Source organism: Lissotriton helveticus, chromosome 2_1 (assembly GCF_964261635.1).
Source record: "Lissotriton helveticus chromosome 2_1, aLisHel1.1, whole genome shotgun sequence".
Taxonomy (NCBI): Eukaryota; Metazoa; Chordata; class Amphibia; order Caudata; family Salamandridae; genus Lissotriton; species Lissotriton helveticus.
This window is the reverse complement of record NC_136059.1, coordinates 691283281-691302921: the sequence shown is the minus strand read 5'-3', so window position 1 is coordinate 691302921 and position 19641 is coordinate 691283281. Positions and strand designations below refer to the sequence as shown.

General features: G+C 45.0%; 1 protein-coding gene across 3 annotated transcripts in view; it reads left to right on the top strand.

Moving 5' to 3' along the window:
• MCTP1 (multiple C2 and transmembrane domain containing 1) overlaps positions 1–19641 on the top strand; it is a 2466151-nt gene that overhangs the window by 1007146 nt on the left and 1439364 nt on the right. For all 3 annotated transcript variants that reach the window (XM_078675397.1, XM_078675396.1, XM_078675394.1), the window contains exon 3: positions 6862–7004. In XM_078675397.1, the coding sequence (XP_078531523.1) occupies positions 6862–7004 (143 nt within the window). The remainder of the gene's footprint in view (positions 1–6861; positions 7005–19641) is intronic.

Below are 19641 nucleotides of genomic sequence, written 5' to 3'. Positions count from 1 at the left end.
TATGGGGCAGGCATATGGGGTATCATGGACACCGGTAAGATCCAGGTATCTGAAAATGCCTTTTTACTGTATCTGCTGGCAGTGCCAAAGTCAACCTCCACATATGTCTGTCACATAGAGCTGGGAATAGCCTATGTGTCCGATCTTATTAGGGTGAGCCCAGTACTGCTGTGGCACAGGATTTGGATCTCTCATGAGACAGGGCTGAATAGAGATATTATTAGTGATTGTATGATCCATCAGGGACATTCGAAAATAGAGTGGCTAACGTATGTTTGACGCTTTTTAATAGCTATTGGCCATCAGGACTACTTCGATAATCCGTGCAGTATGGTCGGGGTTTCCAGACAGAAATTGAAGGATAGCTGCCTTTCCTTTTTGGATGACTCCAGGTGGCAATTGGAGGGCAAGAAAACATCGGTCATTCACAACCACATGTTGTTAAATGGCCCTGGATTGCAGAAGTATCTATCCCTCACCCAAAGCTGCTTCACACGGATGCTGCTCACCCGTTTTAGAGTTGGCAGCTTCTTCAGACTGTTGACTTTTCCGAAGACAAATACCTGGATAGACCCATTGCCTCTCTGTCCTTGTGATGATGTATCACAACAATCAGCTCTACATTGTATCATGTTTTGTAAATTCTATGCCAAAATTAGGAACAGGTACATACTTGGCTTGCTTAGACAGTGGGGCCTAAGACAGTGCAGACTGGCCTTGCTGAGATTGCAAATGATGGAGGATGAGTTTACCCTGTTTAGTATTTCAGTATTTTTTAAATGTTTGTTGAGATTCAGACTATCTATGAATCACAGTTTTTAAATTGTAGTCATATGTAAGTGGCACCTCGGGTCTTTTTAAAACTGTCCTTTTTTTTAGTGGAATTAACTAATATTGCAGATGCACTTATGAATTTTAGGAATAATGATGAACTTTGTATTTGTATTTTAAAATGTGCTTTTATGGTTTTTTAAAAATTGATACCGAATAAAGCTACTTTTTGACTTTTGACAAACTACATAAACTACATTATGGACAGTATCATATTAGGGGCGAATTACATTCTGTGCCAACCTCACTAGCATAAACACATTGTGTAATCCCACCTCATAATCATAAAAAACACATTCAGAGGTATCTAACAGGGTGCATAAATCATACTACATGAATCACATTTCCTAACACCACATAAATCGCATTTAGTACATAGCCTCCTAAGAAAGACCAAAGTAGAGGCATAAATCACATTAGGGTCTGGCGCCCTACAAACCTCACTGTCCCTCTGGCCAACTGGCTATCTCAAAGGGGCTCAAACGCCCTGTGTCCCGAATGTCAGGGCTGCTGCTTATGCAGCGAAATCCAATTGTGCCATTGCGCTAGGGCCCAGGAGTGCATCTCAATCGTATCTCATAATGCCCCAAAGAACTGCAGCCTAAACATTGCAGCTGCCCACTACTTGCTGGGCAGCTGTGAAGAATTGTGAAGGCCTGGCACCTCTGTGCCGCTTCTGTCCCCCTCAGGGACTCCTAAAGCACTCTGCACCAAACATGGTTGCTGCCCTCTTGGTGGAGCTGCCCTCTGCGAGCGAGGCAGCTGGGAGAAATGTGGCTATGGGGCCTGGGCACCTCTGTGCGCTCACGTTGGAGCCACACCAGCTCTGCAACCAGAAGATGCCCCTCTTGTTGGAGCACACTGGCTCTTGAAAACAAATATGCCCCACAAAGAACTGTGGCCATCAGGGGCTCACTTAGCCATATAAAACTTGCCCCAAGCGTTGCAGTTGCCCATGGTCCAGCGGGGCAACTGTGAATATAGGAACAGAGGCCTGGGCACCCCTGGACCCCCACGGGGACTCTAAAAAAATAGGGCCACGTTGGAGCGGCCCTCTAGCAAGTGGGGTCGCTCAGGAGATCAATGCACCGGCACGGGCACAGGAGGGCGGGCACCGACAATGTGCCCCGACACCACCTCCCCAACCACCGTAAGACTCCGCCCTCACTTACCAGGCTGCTTCGAGGACTCCTGACTTCTTTCGTGGCACGGTACCTGCAGCACTTCTGCTGGTCTCCTCTTTGCTGCTGGTGCTCCCTCACTAACAGAAGCCCCGCGTAGGCAGGAGCCATGATCAGGAATGCCTCTCCTCTTCGCTTCACCCGGGCCCCCTCCTGGGTCCCGGGAATCATATCTCAAGGCGTGCGGGACTCTAGGCGCGTCTTCTCTACATGCTCCTCTCCCTGCACAATCCAGCGCGGGGTGGGCTCCCACCTGGAGCCTCCCCTCACTTCACCCGGGCCCCCTCATGGGACCCGGGACTTTACCATGGAGCCTGTGAGGCTCCGGACGGATCTCTGGCGCTTCCGGCTTCCCCAGAGGCTCCGCCACCATCCGGGCGTCTCTTGCCTGGCTTCTGGTTTTTGCCTGGGCCACAGCGGTGATTCTCTTAAAGTGGAACGTGGGGTGGGCTCCCGCTAAGGCAGCATAAGGCGGGGTGGGCACCTGCCATTACCATAGACCAATAATGCGGCAATACCGTGGGGTAGGCAACGGCTAAAGCTCACGAACAGAGGGGTGGGCTCCCGCTCCTGAAATACCTGAAATAAGCAGGGTGGGCACTCACAATGGGCACAACGGTGGAGTCCTCACGCTGGGGATTCCCTCTTAGCTGCAATGTGCAGCCCCGCGCTGCAAAGCTCCAGCGCTCCTCTCTCGTGGGGGAATCAAGCACAGTGCTCCCAGGGGCTAGGAGCCACAGCTCCTTTAGGAAAAGTCCAGGAGAGGTCTCAGGGGCATAGCTGGGCCCAGGGGCCAACACACAGGGCCCTCCAGCGGGAAACAACCTTTACAACACAACTTTTACAACGCACTACCATTACGACAAAACTTTTACAACGCAACATCCATTACATCGCATGCCATTACAACGCAACCATTACAACGCATGACACTACAACGCATACCACTACAACGCATGTCATTACAACAAATAACATTACAACGCATAACATTACAACGCATAGTACCCTTAAACTTTCCAGCACTTACCCTACTGTTGCACCCCCTGGAGTTAGAATAGTAATTTTTACCCCTACACTATCCAACACTTACCCTACTGTTGCACCCCCCTGGAGTTAGAATAGTAATTTTTACCCCTACACTATTCAACACTTACCGTACTGTTGCACCCCCCTGGAGTTAGAATAGTAATTTGTACCCCTACACTATCCAATACTTACCATACATGCAATGTAATGTTATGAGTTGTAATGGTATGCGTTGTAAAGGTAGTATGCGTTGTAATGGAATGCGATGTAATGGTAGCTTTTAAAAATTAGTTGTAATGGCATGCGTTGTAATGGAATGCGTTGTAATGGACGTTGCGTTGTAAAAAATGCGTTGTAAAGGTATGCGTTGTAAAAGTATGCGTTGTAACGTCATACATCCCCCTCCAGCAGGGAGGCAGCCCCCATGGCGGTTCCTCCTGGGTCCCAGCAGCAACAAGCCCCCCTTCTCCGTCAGGAACAGTACAGGAACAAAGAACCAAAGTCCAAGGAATGGGGGCAAAGGGCTGGGCCCCAGGCAGGCCAGCACACATGGCCCTCCATCAGGGAGGCAATCCCTTGTGGTGGTTCCTCCTGGTGCCCGGCACCAGCAGGCCCCCTCCCTCAAGTTAAGTGAACAACACACACATGGGGTCACAACCCCTATATTTATATGCCCTTTTCCTTTGTGTGACAGCACAGGGCTTGGGGATACGAGTCAAGACTGGTTTAGAGGGGATTTGGACTACTTTGTTTTGCTCAGCTCCTCTCTCCTTTGTCAGGTGTTGGCTCAGTGATTAGATGCACCTCAGGGGGCGGAGCCAGCATTGTGGAGGGAAGGCACAGCCCTATTCCGGTCCCAGGTGCAACCCCTCCCTTCCATCTGTATGCAGATCTCTCTATTCACCGCTGGGCTCACTCCCCCTGTCTCCTGGTGGCACCCACACCTCTCAGCTCCTGTCAATCATGCCAGACATGCAATTAACATCAGGCAGGCAGACACACAGGAATGCCAACTTCTAAAAGTGGCATTTCTCCACCAGTCACCATAAATCTGTGCACACCGTTGCACAGCATTTATTCTCATGAGTTCATACATACTAAACTCGCCCCTGCACTCCTCTCATACCAGGAATTACCATGGGCACACATATCCCCCATGCATTCCTATCGGAGGGCAGGACAATCTCACCACACGCATTCAGAGTGCGCACTCACTTTACACTGGGCAACAGTGCTAAAGTGCCCAGAGACCTAAAATCACTACCACTATGTCAGAGCTTAAGGCAAAAAGTTCAGGGGTGAACCTGCCAAAAGAGCCAAGTCCAACAGACTACCTTCAAAAATTATATTTAACTAATTTGTTTACCACAAGTTAAACCAACAAATCCTAAGCCTAAAAAATGAGACCGTCCTTAATCTCCTTAATCTACTATCTAGGAGGAAGAAAAAATATTCTCTACTTAGTCAAAGTGTTTAATGAATGATCTTTTAATATCACTGCAAATTATTTCTCAAAATTTGCCTAGAACGTTCTATCTAACCCAAAGAAAAAGACCAGAATGCTGGAAACCTCCCAGACCAGGCTTTAAAGCCCAAAGTGACTACTTCATATTTCTTCAGCCAAGCCTTTGGCTAAACAGATGGGAAATAGCAAAATGCCAAGAGTCCTTCATCTCCATTTTTAGATGCAGCCCCTTCTCATTCATTCCTGCATCTTGTTTGCTGCAGGTCGCACATTCGCAGGATGTCGAGAGCGAACTGAGCTTCATTTTGATAAAGTTGGGAAAATAAGGCAATGGATAGCACGGATATAAGTAATCAAATGCCCCCTTATTGTGGTATCCACTTCTCTTGCCTATCCATGAAGACATGGTAGCTACAAAGCTAAGAGAAAGTATTGTGGTAACTTTATTAAAGAAGCCCAAGCTGGCTGGTAATGCTTAATCAATTTTTGGCACTCACAATCTTATTAATGATTGCTAAATTAAGGACAAATTATGGCATATCAAAGACACTGATTTCTACTTTGCCGTGTCTTCTATCAGGTTTGGATTTACACCCTCACATTAAACTCGCGCCTCACTCGCTGTGTTTTTTAGATAATGCCTTTCTCTTAATTGATGATGGCCAAGCACATTAATTGTAATAATGGATCTTTATCTGCCCTTGTTTTGTTCCATTGATCCATTGCCAACTGCAGCATCGGTGACAATCCACACCATTATCTATTTACCTTATGTCTTAGACCGTAGGTCACAGTGGTTCTTAATGGGTTGTTTTTGCTTTAATAATATTACCCTTACTATCGGGGATCCTGATTGTACTCTATTACCAACAGTACTTTTAATGTTTACGTTTTGATGTTTATCTTGCTCCACTCATTGACATTTCCGGGAATAGCCCTGTTGCGGCACAGTCCATTACCGATGACTGACAGGTACATATTAACATTTTGCGCCATTACTGTGACTGATGAATAACAAATATTCTGTATTTGAATCTTGCTACTTTGACTGAATACAACTTTGTTTGCCTTAAGTCTAGGCTCTTTCTTACCTCTCTCGAAGCACCACGTGTCTTTCAAAAAAACATTTGATTCCTCACTAAAGTTATACATTTGGGTTCTTACTTTAATGCTGATGCCACTGGGCATCGCATGTTAATGTTGCTGTGAGCACCTCTGTTTCCAATTTAGGAGAATACAAGTAGTTTACATCTTTGTCTGTCTGTCTGGGCACCAGGCACTAAATGCTGACACATCTGTCAACTTCCACCTCAACTCCTGAAGCACACTTCATGCTTGTTATCCATGGTCCCAAATTTTGCAAAAGGCATCTTCTCAGCTAATCCATAAAGCAAAGCAGAGAAACAATATTACCCTAGCCAGGTCATCCATAAGCTGTCCCCGGTAGGTGGTCAAGATTAGTTTAAAACTCATGTGTAACTGCAGAAAAACCTTATTAGTTTTGCATCCCTTTGCCTGTAGAAAAGACATGCATAGGTGTCAACAAGAACAGAAAAGACAAGTTGAAAATTCCTTACGACAATCACACTTTTAATGTGGAGAGATATTTCTTTGCTCTGCGTCTTTGATGTAATTAGAGTCCCGTTGAACTTGGTCGCCAGCATTGAACCTACAGTCTAGAAGTGATTGAAGATGGTCTTCTTTATGTTACTCTAGAAATTATAAGACCAGTGGTGAGGCATATTCAAGGGATAGGGAATGTTTTCTTAATAGTCCGTTTTGTGGATCTCATGGGGTTGTGTATGTATAATTTTACTCTGTAGAAAATTGCTGTAGTCTTAAAATTGCATGGGGATTCATAGGAAGCATCATAATAAATACACAATAGAATAAGTATAGCACTAAATCATAGAATATTAAACAAAATAGCAGCATTGTGATGCGTCCATGGCTAGTTCCTGGAATGACTACAATTTTGCAGTGTTAGTTATTCATATTCCTAAATAATATTCTTAACTTGCAGTTTCGCAATGTATTGTGCTCTGTGGTATTGTATCGTAGTGATGAATGAATTACTACTACTGCAAATTACAGGTATGAATACTGACAGGCCTTTATTGTTATGGGGTCAATAAAATGACTATAGATGGATGACAATTTAAATGTTGTTGGAATCACTACTAGTTTTCTAGTAATTTTTCTGTTGAGTGCTTAATATTGCTGTTATATTTTTGTAAACTTGAGAGCAAATAAATAGCCGTGAAGTAATCGAGAACTTTCACAATTAACAATAAGAGGTTACAAGAGGGATTCTCTATGAGTGCCATTCTTAATTTCCTGTGCTTTTCATTACAGGGACAAGTGATCCTTATGTCAAATTTAAAATTGGAGGAAAAGAAGTCTTCAGAAGTAAAACAAGACATAAAAATCTTAATCCCATTTGGGAAGAAAAGGTTTCGCTTCTAATTGATCAACTTAAAGAACCATTATACATCAAGGTGAGTATTTGCACTGTGCATTCTTTGTTATAGCTGAATTGAAAGTGAGCAATGTATTTAACAAACCCTCTAAACCATGAGTGTGCAAAGATTGTCAGAGCATGCTTGTTGCATGGCGGAAATGCAGAATACCCACATAAATGAATATCTGTAAATGTATTCTAAATTGAACTCACTCACATAATCATTGGGTATTCTGAAAGTATAGCATTTACCTCATCTTCATGGATATACGTTGAACAGATCTGATTGGGACAGAAGTAACTTGCATACCAATGCAAGTACGTTGTATAATGAAATGTATATTGTCCTGTTTATATACAGTTTCAACCATAAGCACTGTCTAAGAATTGATAGGAGTTTATGCACCCTGGTAAAAGGAAGGAAAACTTATACGGAATCCTTTGGATCACCCTGGAAGAATATTCTAGGAGGAACAATTAAGTTAATATACTAGTTGGAATTGTTATGATTAAAATCGTGAATGTCTTCAAGGATGTAGACCACAAGGGTAAATTTTGTAATCCTAATCCTTGATTTCATATAGCAAGTATCTGTGGATAGTTCATCCGGGGGAAAATATGTAAAAACTGAAAGCTACTTCATAAAGTGATTAAGTGTGGTTGGTTGGATCATACTCTCATTCTTCCACTGGCAGATCTTGGATTACATTGCAGTTAGTACCCTTTTCTGATTTTTGTCTCTATACATAAGAAAAGTCCATTGCACTAATGGGGCATGCAATATAGACGAATGTCCTAAACGATATGTGAAAAGTATTGATTTGGGCATAATATTGTGCTATTTCATTTCTTTATGTATTCATTTTAGGTTTTCATGTAGTGTGCATTAGGCCCAAGAACGTCAAAAAAATCACACTGAAGAAAAAGAAGTAGATCAACAAGCTAGAGAGGAAAATTAGAAAATATACTGAAGAGAAAAGCCATTATACGTTACAGGTTAATAAACACATAAGCAAGTTATAAGTGGATTCCAGGGTGAAATCTCTGGGGTGGACAGCAATAACCAATGTGGTGACTAAAATAACAGTAGATATTAAACAGGGAAGCAAGAGTTGTAGGAAAGAATGAGAATACAACAGTCAAGACCATGAGGAATGCTCACAAATTCTTCCTTTATTCATACATCTGAGTTTGCCTAAGGAGGAGGTGGGAATGACGTTTGGGATGTTTTTCAGCAATAGTCTTTCACTAGTATTCTGAAATCTGGGTGTGAGATCGGCCATATATTCTGGGGGAATATGACATTGCATGCCAATACCGCACGTGCCATTACAATGCGGTTGTTACTATGCGATGTCAATGACAATGACATACCATTATATCGCAAACTTTTACCATGACTATACCTTTACCACGTACGCCATTACAACGCAAAGGCATGCATGGTAAAGGTATACTGATGGTAAAAGTTTGAAAGGTAAGTGACTCTACCCTGACCTACCCTAAACCCTAAAAAACACTCCTGTCTAGGGTTAGGAACAATATTAGCACTTTTGTTCCACTACCCTTTTGTTTTTCAACAAAACAGCAGAATCTGTAACTCTTTCAACAGGAAAGAGTAAGGAAAATGTTGAAGAACCTTTATCATGTTGAGAAGGAGGTTTGATAACTTGTACCCAATCCCCCACTTCAACCAATTTGCATGTAACCTTCTGATAAGCATCATGGTACATTTTACCAGATGCACATGTGTTAAAACTGGCATAATTGCCGTGAGTCTCCCTTCCATTTTGACTGATTGCCTCCTCTGTTTTGATATGCTTTTGCTAGATTTATGCTTTGGGCACTGTGCCACGGCTAACCAGTGCCACAGTGAAAGTGCTCCCTATGTTAAATTTATGTAGTAATTGGTTATTCCATGATTGGGTTAATTGATTTACCTGTCAGCCCCTAGTACAGTGCACCATGTGTGCCCAGGGCTTGTAAATCAAATGCTGCTGGTGGGCTTGCAGCACTGGTTGTGCCACCCACAGAAGCAGCTTGTAAAGTGTGTCTCAGGCCTGCCATTGCAAGGCCTGTGTGCAGTCTAGCACTGAAATGTCGACTTGGCCAAGTGCACCTACTTGCCAGTCCCTAAACGTTCCCTTTGCTTCATATTAGACACCCCTGTGGTAGGCCCAAGGGCAGGGTGCATTGTGAGTATAAGGTAGGACATGCTCTGGTGTGTGTAGCATGGTCTAATAGTGAATGACAGCCATTTTCATTTTTCACTATTGACGGCTACCTAGTCTCATAGGCCAGAATGGGCAGTTATATTATTACATTCTTATAATCCTAACTGACTCAGGAAACATGGTAGAAATTCGAATTTAGTATGCCTGAACTCAGAATAATAAATTACATCTTTTAATAAAGTTGGTTGTAATATTCTGTGTTTTAAAATACCACTTTTAGAAAGTAGGTATTTTCTTGCCTAACTGTCCAGGCCTGCCTCTGCTGGGTTGTGTATTCCTTGTCTGGGTTTGTGAGTGACAGGGTTGGGGCATTCCAGGAGACAGGCTGGGGCATCCCGGTGGTGAATAGAGAGATCTGCATCTAGATGGGAGGGTGGAGTTGCACCTGGGACCTGAATAGGGCTGGGCCTTCCCTCTACAATGCTGGCTCCACCCACTGTGGCTTGTTAGGTGTCTCTGCCCTGCACTGTGAAAGGAGAGGAGAGAGCCATGTAAACAAAGTGCTCAGGAACTGGTTTGGACTAGGCAGAGGCCTCTCTGCCTTCAGAGAACAAAGGATTTTGGGGTATAAATATTGGGACCCTGATCCCAAGAAATTAGATCACTTCTGGACAAGAAACCTTTCTGCCAAGGAGAAGAACCAATGAAGCTACAGGAGTTGGGCTGCCCCTCTGCCAGTGTGCTGTTTGTTGGGTTGGCCTGCAGTGGTTGCTTCATTGCCAAGGGAAAGGAGAAGGACATTTGTAAGGACTTTCATCTACAGAATATTCTCCAAGAGCTTGAACTGTCCTTGCCTCCTGCTGAAGTCTCAGGGACAAAATACATCACCTCCAGCTCCCTCCTGAATTTCCTGCTGGGAAGTCTGACTCCAGTCACTTGCGTGCCGCTGGGAGCTGGAAGAGTGACGCATCGAGAAGAAGTGTGTCGCCGCCGCAGCTGAAATCATCGCAACGCCCGAGAAGCGAGCCTACGTCACATCTCCCTGGAAGCGTGTCTTCATGGAAGCTGCCTGCTGTCGCATCACCGGAGAAGTGTGACGCCATCGAGAGAGTCGCCATCGCATCACCGGAGAAGCGTGTCGCAGGGCCTGTCGCGGCTCCAAACTTTTGAGTCGTCGCAAGGCTGCCAGGGCGGCATTGCATCATCATCGCATCGCCGCATCAAGGGCGCCATCTTCTCGCATCGCAACCGGATCGTCGCATCGCATCAAGGCGCCATCTTGCGCAACGGGCCCGCAGGCTGAGAATCTACGCATCACCTCCGCACCGGTAAGGCTCACGACGAGTCCCCTACTCTGCACAAGCATTGAGGAAGGACGCAACCGTTCCCCCAGGTCACGGAACCGACACATCTCCCCTTCTGCGAGCCTTTTGTTCACTTTGCGTTACGCATCCAGGTACTTTGTTGAGAACTTTGTCGCATTTATCAAGAACTTGAACTAAGCAACTTTGATCATCTTTTAAGTAATCGTAAGTGTGGTATTGTGGATTTTTGTCGTTTGTGGTCTTGTGTTTAATTCTATGTAAAGAATACTTATTTTTATAAAACCTGTGTGGTGTCCATCTGTAGTGTTTTCACTGTATTACTGTGTATATTCACAAATGCTAAACACTCTGCCTCTGAGATAAGCCTGTCTGCTCGTGCCAAGCTACCAAGGGGGTGAGCAAGGGTTATTATGGAGTGTAATCCCCTCATACTGACTTAGAAGTAAGGGTCCCCATTTGGACAAATGTGAATACCATTGCCAACTAGAGACCCCCAGATCTAACAACAAGACACACCTAAATTGTCTCTCACTTTGGCAATACAACCCTCAAAAGATTGTTTAGTATCAATTTTTACAAAATCAGGTGACCAAAGTTCTGCTTGGTCTACCTCTCATCAAGACATAAGGCGAGACACCTGTACTTGAATGGGTAGTAATTTGATAACTCCAAATTGTTTCCTTTAAAAATTCAAATACATCCAAATTACTTTCTAATGCAGACTGAATTCCTTCTTTGAAAAACCTATTGTCCCTTTCCACTTGACCGTTGGCCTTCGATGGTTATTCAATGGACCCCAAACTTTTTTTTTAGAAAACTTTGCATTTAAGCTGAAACACACAGCACCAAATTATCAGACATAACAATCTTAGGTGCTCCTTCCAGCTGAAAAATCGTATCTAAAACAAATACCACCTCATCAGTATTGGGATGCTCAAGAAATGTATAATGCAGCCACTTAGAGAAGTTGTCAATGACCACAATCAAAAACCTACTCTCCCTACCCAAGCAGTCATAAGGACCAGAAAACTCTATGGAAATCTTCTCCCAGGGTTCCAAATGTACCTCTTGAATGCTCAAAGGTTCAGTAGACACTTTCCAATGTCTGTCTGAACAAACACAAACTTTGCAATTATCCACAAAACGCTCAACAACTGCATCCATTCCCGTCCACCAATAATGCATTTTGAGTAATATTTGGTACCTGAAACACCTGGATGGCCAGAATGAGCCAATTTGACAAGTTTGTTCCTAATACGAGCAGGTGGGACAAATGAATCATGCCTTAATAACATGTTATTCTCAATAGTGAGTTCACTGGGACTTGAGCGAAACTCTGAAAATAAGAATCCAAATTTTTATTGGGAGGCCAACCATTGACCAGAAACTGTTTGACTTTGGGTAAAACCTGATCCTCATCAAGAAGTTCACAGCATTCCTTCTCTGAAATGTCCATATCACCAGAACAAAGTGCATCCATTACAGCTACCACACATTTGTGATGATCAATAATCTCCTCTTCAGACACATCTGCTGATCTTGCAAGTAGCGGAAGTGCTCCGTCTGCGCAAGAGCGTATGTCTGTTGCAGGGTGCTAAATAATACTACCCCGGTCGGGCCCCATAGGTCTTTAATTTGCAAAATACCAATAAGGTCCCAGTTCCAAAACCCCTTGGTCCGCCGAAGAGAACCAAGGTGTTACGAGGCCCAGAGCAGCGTTGCTAGAGTAAGCTTCCCCGCCCATCCCAGTTTCTTCTGTGCGATGTGCCAGAGTTGGATCACTGACATAATATCGATTACACAAATATCGAGGTAGCAAAATATCGAGTTAAAAATATCAACTACGGGGGGAGGAGCCTAGCACGGGACCAAGATGGCCGCGTGATCGCGTAGCTCCGTGAGCCCCGTTCCTCCGTTCGTCTATCCTGTCACTTATCCTGAGTCCCGAGGACAGAATTAGATGTGGGAAGAGTATAGCTGCTCACTCGTTCAACTGCGGTTCGAGGAGTGCCTTTCCACCCCCCTGCATCGTCGTCTGAAGTTTTGGGCCTTCCTGTCCTCTAGACAGTGGACTCTGGTGTCGGAAGTGGCCGAGACCCAATGCGACAACAGCGGCAGTGTCTGCCGGAAGTGGTGTCTCCTCCCGAACCCATCCTTTGGATTTTCCCAGGCCAGCCCGGCCACTCGTGGCCTGAGGTCCGGAGTGTTGGGGACGTGTGACGTGTGGCTGGAGGTGCCTCCTGGTTCGCTGATTGCCGGGCCTGCCCGAGTCCTGGTTGTTCACCTGTCATGGCCGCGAGAGGGGATCCTGAGAAACCTCCTGCCAAGGGTGCCAGGGCCCAGAGGTTGGTCCAATCCAATAAGTTGGATAGATACTCTCTCCCGAAGGGATCCCCCAGCGAACAGAAACAGCCTCCTGCGACCAGGGCCACCTCCCCGACCACCGGCTCTGAACCGACTTTGCAAGACATCATGGAAGTTGTCACTAGAATTTAAACATCTATGGTGGCCAGAATGGATGCGCTTGACTCTAAATTGGACTCGGTTAAGATTGACGTTAACCTACTGCGCACAGATCATGCGAAAACCAGTGAGAAAGTGAAGTCCCTCGACCTCAAGACATCGAGCCTGGTTGATGATACCGCTGAGCTTCAGAGAGAGGTCCGGGCTCTACAAGTGGCACGGGCAGAGACTAAACGGCTACTCGACGATTATGAGGGCCGTAATCGTCGCAACAACGTCCGTATTTTGGGTGTCCCTGAAAATGCGGAATCTCGCACACCAGATCTCTTTGTCGAGGACCTGATCCTCAACCATCTAAAGCCTAAGGGACTGAGCAAATTCTTCACTGTGGAAAGGGCACATAGAGTGCCGGGCGGACCGCCGAAAGTGGGTGCCACACCGCGGCCATTGATTGCGAGGGTTCTGAACTTTCGGGACCGAGACGCCATCTTGCAGGCATCGCGGACGGACGGCCCGCTCCGATATGATAACGTCGCCATGTCCTTCTTTCCAGACTTCACACAAACGGTACAGAGACTGCGTCAGAGCTTCCTCCATGTTAAACGAAGGCTGCGTGATAAAGGGATTAAATACTCTATGTTGTACCCGGCTAAGCTACGAGTGGAGGTGAATGAGCGAACTTGGTTCTTTGAGAACGCGGAGATGGCATCGGACTGGTTGGACACTGTGAGGCCTGATGACACCGGAGTACAGCAGCAAGCCGCTGAGGAAGGTCTACAGGGCTCGGAATTAGATGATTCTGTCTTACAGTGACTACTTGTTTTAGACCTTATGGGGGGTGGGTATGTCCTTCATTACCGTGTAACAGTAACAAGTGTGACTGATGGTTTGTTCCTTGGGACATTTTCGATAGGAATGGGTCCGGAGACTGCGCGGCAGGCGCCTCCTCTTCCTACTTTTAGTAACCATTGTCTGGCGGGGCGACAGGCACACTGCGAGTTGGGGTTGGGGCGTAGTCCTGATGCAGGGGTGCAGGGTGGGGGGCGGTCTTTGGTGTTGGGGAGGGTTTTTTTTCTGTTTCCTGTTTCCTGTTTTTGGTTTCGTTTCACATTGCATTGGGGGTTGACTGTTGTGAGTGAGCGCGACGGGGTGGAGTGAATGGCTAGCCACGATCTGGGATCCGGGATTCGGGTGATGAGTTGGAATGTTAATGGGCTGGGTGACAAAATCAAGAGGGGTATGGTCGGTCAGTTTATTAGGCGTCACTCGCCAGATGTGGTCCTTCTGCAAGAGACCCATCTCGTGGGTAACCATTGCATGGCCCTTCATAGAGGGGGCTATAAATTGATCGCACATGCCGGGTTCACGTCGGGATCTCGGGGTGTTGGGATTTTGGTGAGGAGGACCCTTCCGTTTGAGATTCAGACTGTCTGGTCAGACCAGCGGGGCAGATATGTGGGAGTTTCTGGTAGAATCGGGGGTAAACCTGTCACTTTCCTTTCTGTCTATGTTCCCCCGGCCCTCCAATCTGACACTTTTAAAGATCTTGCTAAGGTTTTTCTCTTGTTCCCGCTTGGTCTCCTGTTCCTGGGAGGCGATTTCAATACTGTTTTAGAGGGGGGAAGGGACCGTGTTCCACCAAGATCGCTCCCCCCGGCTGTCAGTGGCTTTCTGACTTCTTGGATTCTTTGGGTCTAGTTGATGCTTGGCGCCTTTTAAACCCTGCACTTAAGAGTTATACGCATCTCTCGGCGGCGCATGGGTCTATGTCACGCATCGATTACATCCTATTGCCTGCTGCGATGGTTGATACTGTGAGGGAGGCTCGTTACCTGGGTAGGGGTATATCCGATCATTCTCCGGTTTGGGTCCGCGTGGATCTGGGACAACCTTTGGTTGGTAGAGTTGCACCCATTAATGCTTGGCATCTCCGGGACCCGGTTCTTAAGAAGGAACTATGCGGGACTTCCGAGCGCTACTTCCGGCACAATCAGGGATCGGTGGACTCGGCTCAGACGCTGTGGGAGGCCTATAAGGCGGTCTTGCGTGGTGAAGCGTTGTCTCTTATTGCGGGTAAGAAGAAGAGACGGTTGGCTGAGGTCACTGCGGCTGAGGCTGAGATTGTCCAATTGGAACAACGAGCCACTGCTGATGCTACGGATGAGAATCGGCATCAACTGCGTCTCAAGCAGGATGAGTATCGTGGGTTGTCTAGAGAGTCGGCAGTGACGCAACATAATGAGGTCCAGAGTAGGATCTATGAAAATGGAGATAAGGCCAGTAAACTTATTGCGTGGCTGGAGCGGAGTGATCGCGCGTCCCGGCTGGTCCCTGTGCTTGATGGTCATGATTCCGAAATTCTGATGGACCCTCAGTTGATTGCGGATGCCTTTGGCACATACTATAGTAATATCTACTCTTCTTCGGACACTCATGATAGTCTTGAACATGCAGAGATGATTAAGGATATTATTATGTCTCGGTTATCTGATGTTGATCGGAAATATATGGATTCTGCTATCACCGACGATGAAATCGGGAAGGCCATTAGGAGCATTAATTCCGGGAAAGCTACTGGCCCCAATGGTATTCCCATTGAACTCTATAAAATGAATGCCCACAAAATAGCGCCGCATTTGAAAGCCATGTTTGTTCACAGTAAAAAGGTTGGCGTCCTCCCTTACGATCAGCGTATCGCCAATGTTGTTGTAATACACAAGTCTGGCAAACCCCGCGCCTCCCCCTCCTCATATAGACCCATCTCCCTGCTTAATGCTGAACCCAAGATATTGGCTAAGTTGTTGGCGACCAGATTAGTAAAAGTGATATCTACTTTGGTGCATCCTGATCAGTCTGGCTTTATGCTGCGCCGTAACACCGCGCTTAATCTTCCGGCGTTTGCATGGCGTTTTGGGTAAAGCCCATGATTTGTCGCAAGCCGCTGTGTTGGTGTCGCTTGATGCCACCATGGCCTTTGATCGGATTGAATGGTTGTATCTCTTTGCAGTCTTGGAGAAATTGGGCTTTGGGCCCGAGTTTATCGGATGGGTGCGTCTGCTTTATACCGCCCCCTTGGCCCGTGTGGTCGTGAATAATTGTCAATCTAGCGATTTCGAACTGGAGAGGGGGACGAGACAGGGGTGCCCGTTATCTCCCCTTCTTTTCGCGTTGGCACTGGAACCTTTGGCGGCTTGGATTAGATGGGAAAAAATGATACGTGGATTGAGATGGTCCCCTGATTGGGAGGATAAAATCTCCCTCTATGCTGATGACGTCCTACTTTATCTCTCCACGCCCAGATCCTCTTTGGATGTCTTTCTAGACATTCTCAGAGTGTTTGGTGACTTCTCGGGCTTTGCGATTAATTGGTCTAAATCCGTATTGTTGGTGTTGGCCGGAGACCCGCCGGTGGTCCCGCAGAACTGTCCTGTTCAAGTGGTCACCAAAGGTTTTGTTTATTTGGGGATCTATGTTGCCTTGGACTCTAGGACTAGGTATACTGAGAATTTACTGCCGCCTTTAGTCAGATTGCGCACTGATGTTGAACGTTGGAGGGCTTTGCCTTTGTCACTTCTGGGTAGAGCGGTTCTTTTTAAAATGTTGGCTCTTCCGCGCTTCTTATACATTCTCCAGAATGCTATGGACCCAGTGCCTGTCAAATACTTTAAGGAGATTGAAGCGCTCCAGAGACTCCTCCTTTGGGGTGGCAGGTCCCGTATCGCTTACTCCAAACGTACCCTGGCTTGGTATGATGGCGGCATTGGGCTTCCCGATTTACGGAAATACTATTGGGCCTCCCAGTTGGCGGCTATTAATCAGATAGTTTATGGCCTGAACGGGGACCCTGGGAATGCAATGGATCGTAGTTAGTCCCCCGGGGGAGATTTCCTTCGGGCCCTGTATAATCGACCGGGGCGGTTTTCCCTCACGGGGCCCACATTGCATGCGGTGAAGGTTTGGCATGCGGCCACTAGAAGTCTTGGATGGGAGGGTAGGTTGACCCTCGCGACCCCTCTCTTTAGCTCTGCCAAGCTGGGCAATTTGTGTACATCCAAGGGCTTCGATAAGTGGGAGTTGATTGGACTTAGTCGGATAAAAGATGTCTGGGGGAGGGAGGAGATATTGACTTTCGAAACACTCCAGCAGATGCACCACCTTCATGCTAATGAGCACTTCCGCTACCTGCAGGTCAGACATGCACTTTTGTCCCATATTTCGCCGGGAGATTCCCTCCCCGAAGCCTCCCCCCTTGAGAATCGTGTATTGGATGGGCACCTGCCCGAGAAAACCATCTCTCTAATGTACCGCAAACTGATTAACCACATGGGTGACCCGCTCGGGTCTCTGCGGGAGGCTTGGGTTGCCGATGGAATAGAATTGGATGATGAGGACTGGGTAGAGGCTGCATCCTCCCCAAAGGTAGTGGCTGTACAGATGAGGCTGCGCTTGGTGCAATTGAAGATTCTACATAGATCCTATGTTACGGGTCCCGGGTTGGTGAAGATGGGATGGAGTACGAATGGCGAGTGCAAGAGGGGCTGTGGGGAGGTCGCCACATTTTTTCACATACTGTGGCACTGTGATAGAGTGCAGGCCTATTGGCACGACATACATGATATTCTGCGGGACGTCCTGGGTTGTGAAGTGCGATTGGAGGCGTGCAGGTGCCTCTTGAATGTTTGGGAACCCACAGATCTTAATCAATATCTCAAGCAATGGGTTACACTGGCTTGTATGATTGCCAAGCGCAATATAGCACAATTGTGGGGGGCCGCTCTACCGCCGCAGCGCACTAAGTGGGCCCAGGACCTTGACTGGTGTATGTTTCGAGAACGAGCGGTGTATGTTGCTAGGGGCTGCCCCGAAAAATGGGTGAAGATATGGGGGCTGTGGAATGTTTACCGGGGAGATATTTGTGTTCCCCCGGCCAGGCGAACTGATTTGGACACTCTGGATTCCCCTTGATCCCCAGTTTTTACAAATTCTGTTTTATCCTGCTGGCGAGTCTTCTTCTACTCCGAGCACTGCTTTATTGATGTCGAAGTATTCCCAATGCAATGTTTTTATTTGTATTTTCTTGTTTATCTTAAATAAAAAGAAATATTTAAAAAAAAAAATATCAACTACAAAAATATCGACTTCCTATCTCCAAACAGGGAAGTACAAAAATATCGAATCAAAAATATCGTTGTAAAAAATATAGATAGTAAAAATATCAAATTTTTTAAGTATCTTAAAAGTAATTGAAAAATAATAAAATATTAAATATAAATAATTTAAACACTTAAAATACTTAAATAAACTTAAAAATAAAAAATAATTAATTTAAGTTAAAAATAAATAAACATACAATTTTATTTTTAAAAACATACATATATATAAACATAATATTAATAAAAAATACATAATATTTTTACCATAGGTTAGCAAGACAGTAAAATTTACTATTACTACTTCACAGAGTGCATCAGTAGAGAAAGCATTGGATAGTGTAGGGCTAAAAATTACTATTCCCACTCCAGAGAGTGCAACAGTAGGGAAAGCGTTGGATAGCGTAGAGGTAAAAATTACTATTCCCACTCCAGAAAGTGCAACACTAGGGAAAGCGTTGGATAGCGTAGTGGTAAAAATTACTATTCCCACTCAGGCACGGCCCGTGCCGGGCGTTATACTGCGGCGGTGACGTCAGGCAGGGGAGGGTCAGGGTGGGGGGTTGTAAAATGCGGGATATGGACCATTAGAGGTAAGTACCGATAAAAATAAATAAAACGAATTTCGTTGCCCACGCTGCATCACATTTGGCGATGCAGCGTGGGCAACGAAATTCCCACAACCCGCTCCAGAAAATAAATAAATATAATTAACATAATTATCATGTAATCAATTAATAAAAATTAATTACCAATTATATTGTTAATTAATTGCCAATTAAAAATTATTTAACAATTAGTTCTAAATAAATACCAATAAATAATTTTTTTAAATTAAGTATAATTAAATTACTTCCCACCCTATTCCCCTATAAACCCACAACCCGCTCCAGAAAATCAATAAATAAAATTAACATAATTATCAATTAATCAATTAATAAAAATTAATTACCAATTATATTTTAATTAATTGCCAATTAAAAATTAATTAACAATTTATTCGAAATAAATACCAATAAATTAAAATATTTAATTAATTATAATTAAATTACTTCGCACCCTATTCCCCTATAAACCCACAACCCGCTCCAGAATTATATTACGCAAAAATTAAATACCATAAATTAGTTAATTAAAATAAATTATAAAATAAAAATACACTTTTAACATATATACTAACATAAAAAACACTTTCATATTATTAAAACATAAATATTAACTTACCTAAAATTCGATATTTTTGTTGTCTATATTCTATCCATCTATATTTTTGTTGTCTATATTCTGTCCCTCGATATTTTTGTTGTCTATATTCTGTCCATTCTATATTTTTGAGTCGATATTATTGCTATTCTATTCGATATTTTTGTAGTCTATATTCTGTCTTATCTATATTCTGTCTACTCGATATTTTTAACTCAATATTATGCTACCTCGATATTTTTGTCATCGATATTATGTCTGTATACCGCCAGAGTTGGACTGAATGTTTGGTGGGACCTGAAAGGCGATATCTACCCGGTCTTGAGTAGAGGGCTATTTCATAGTTGCCTCGTGGCAGG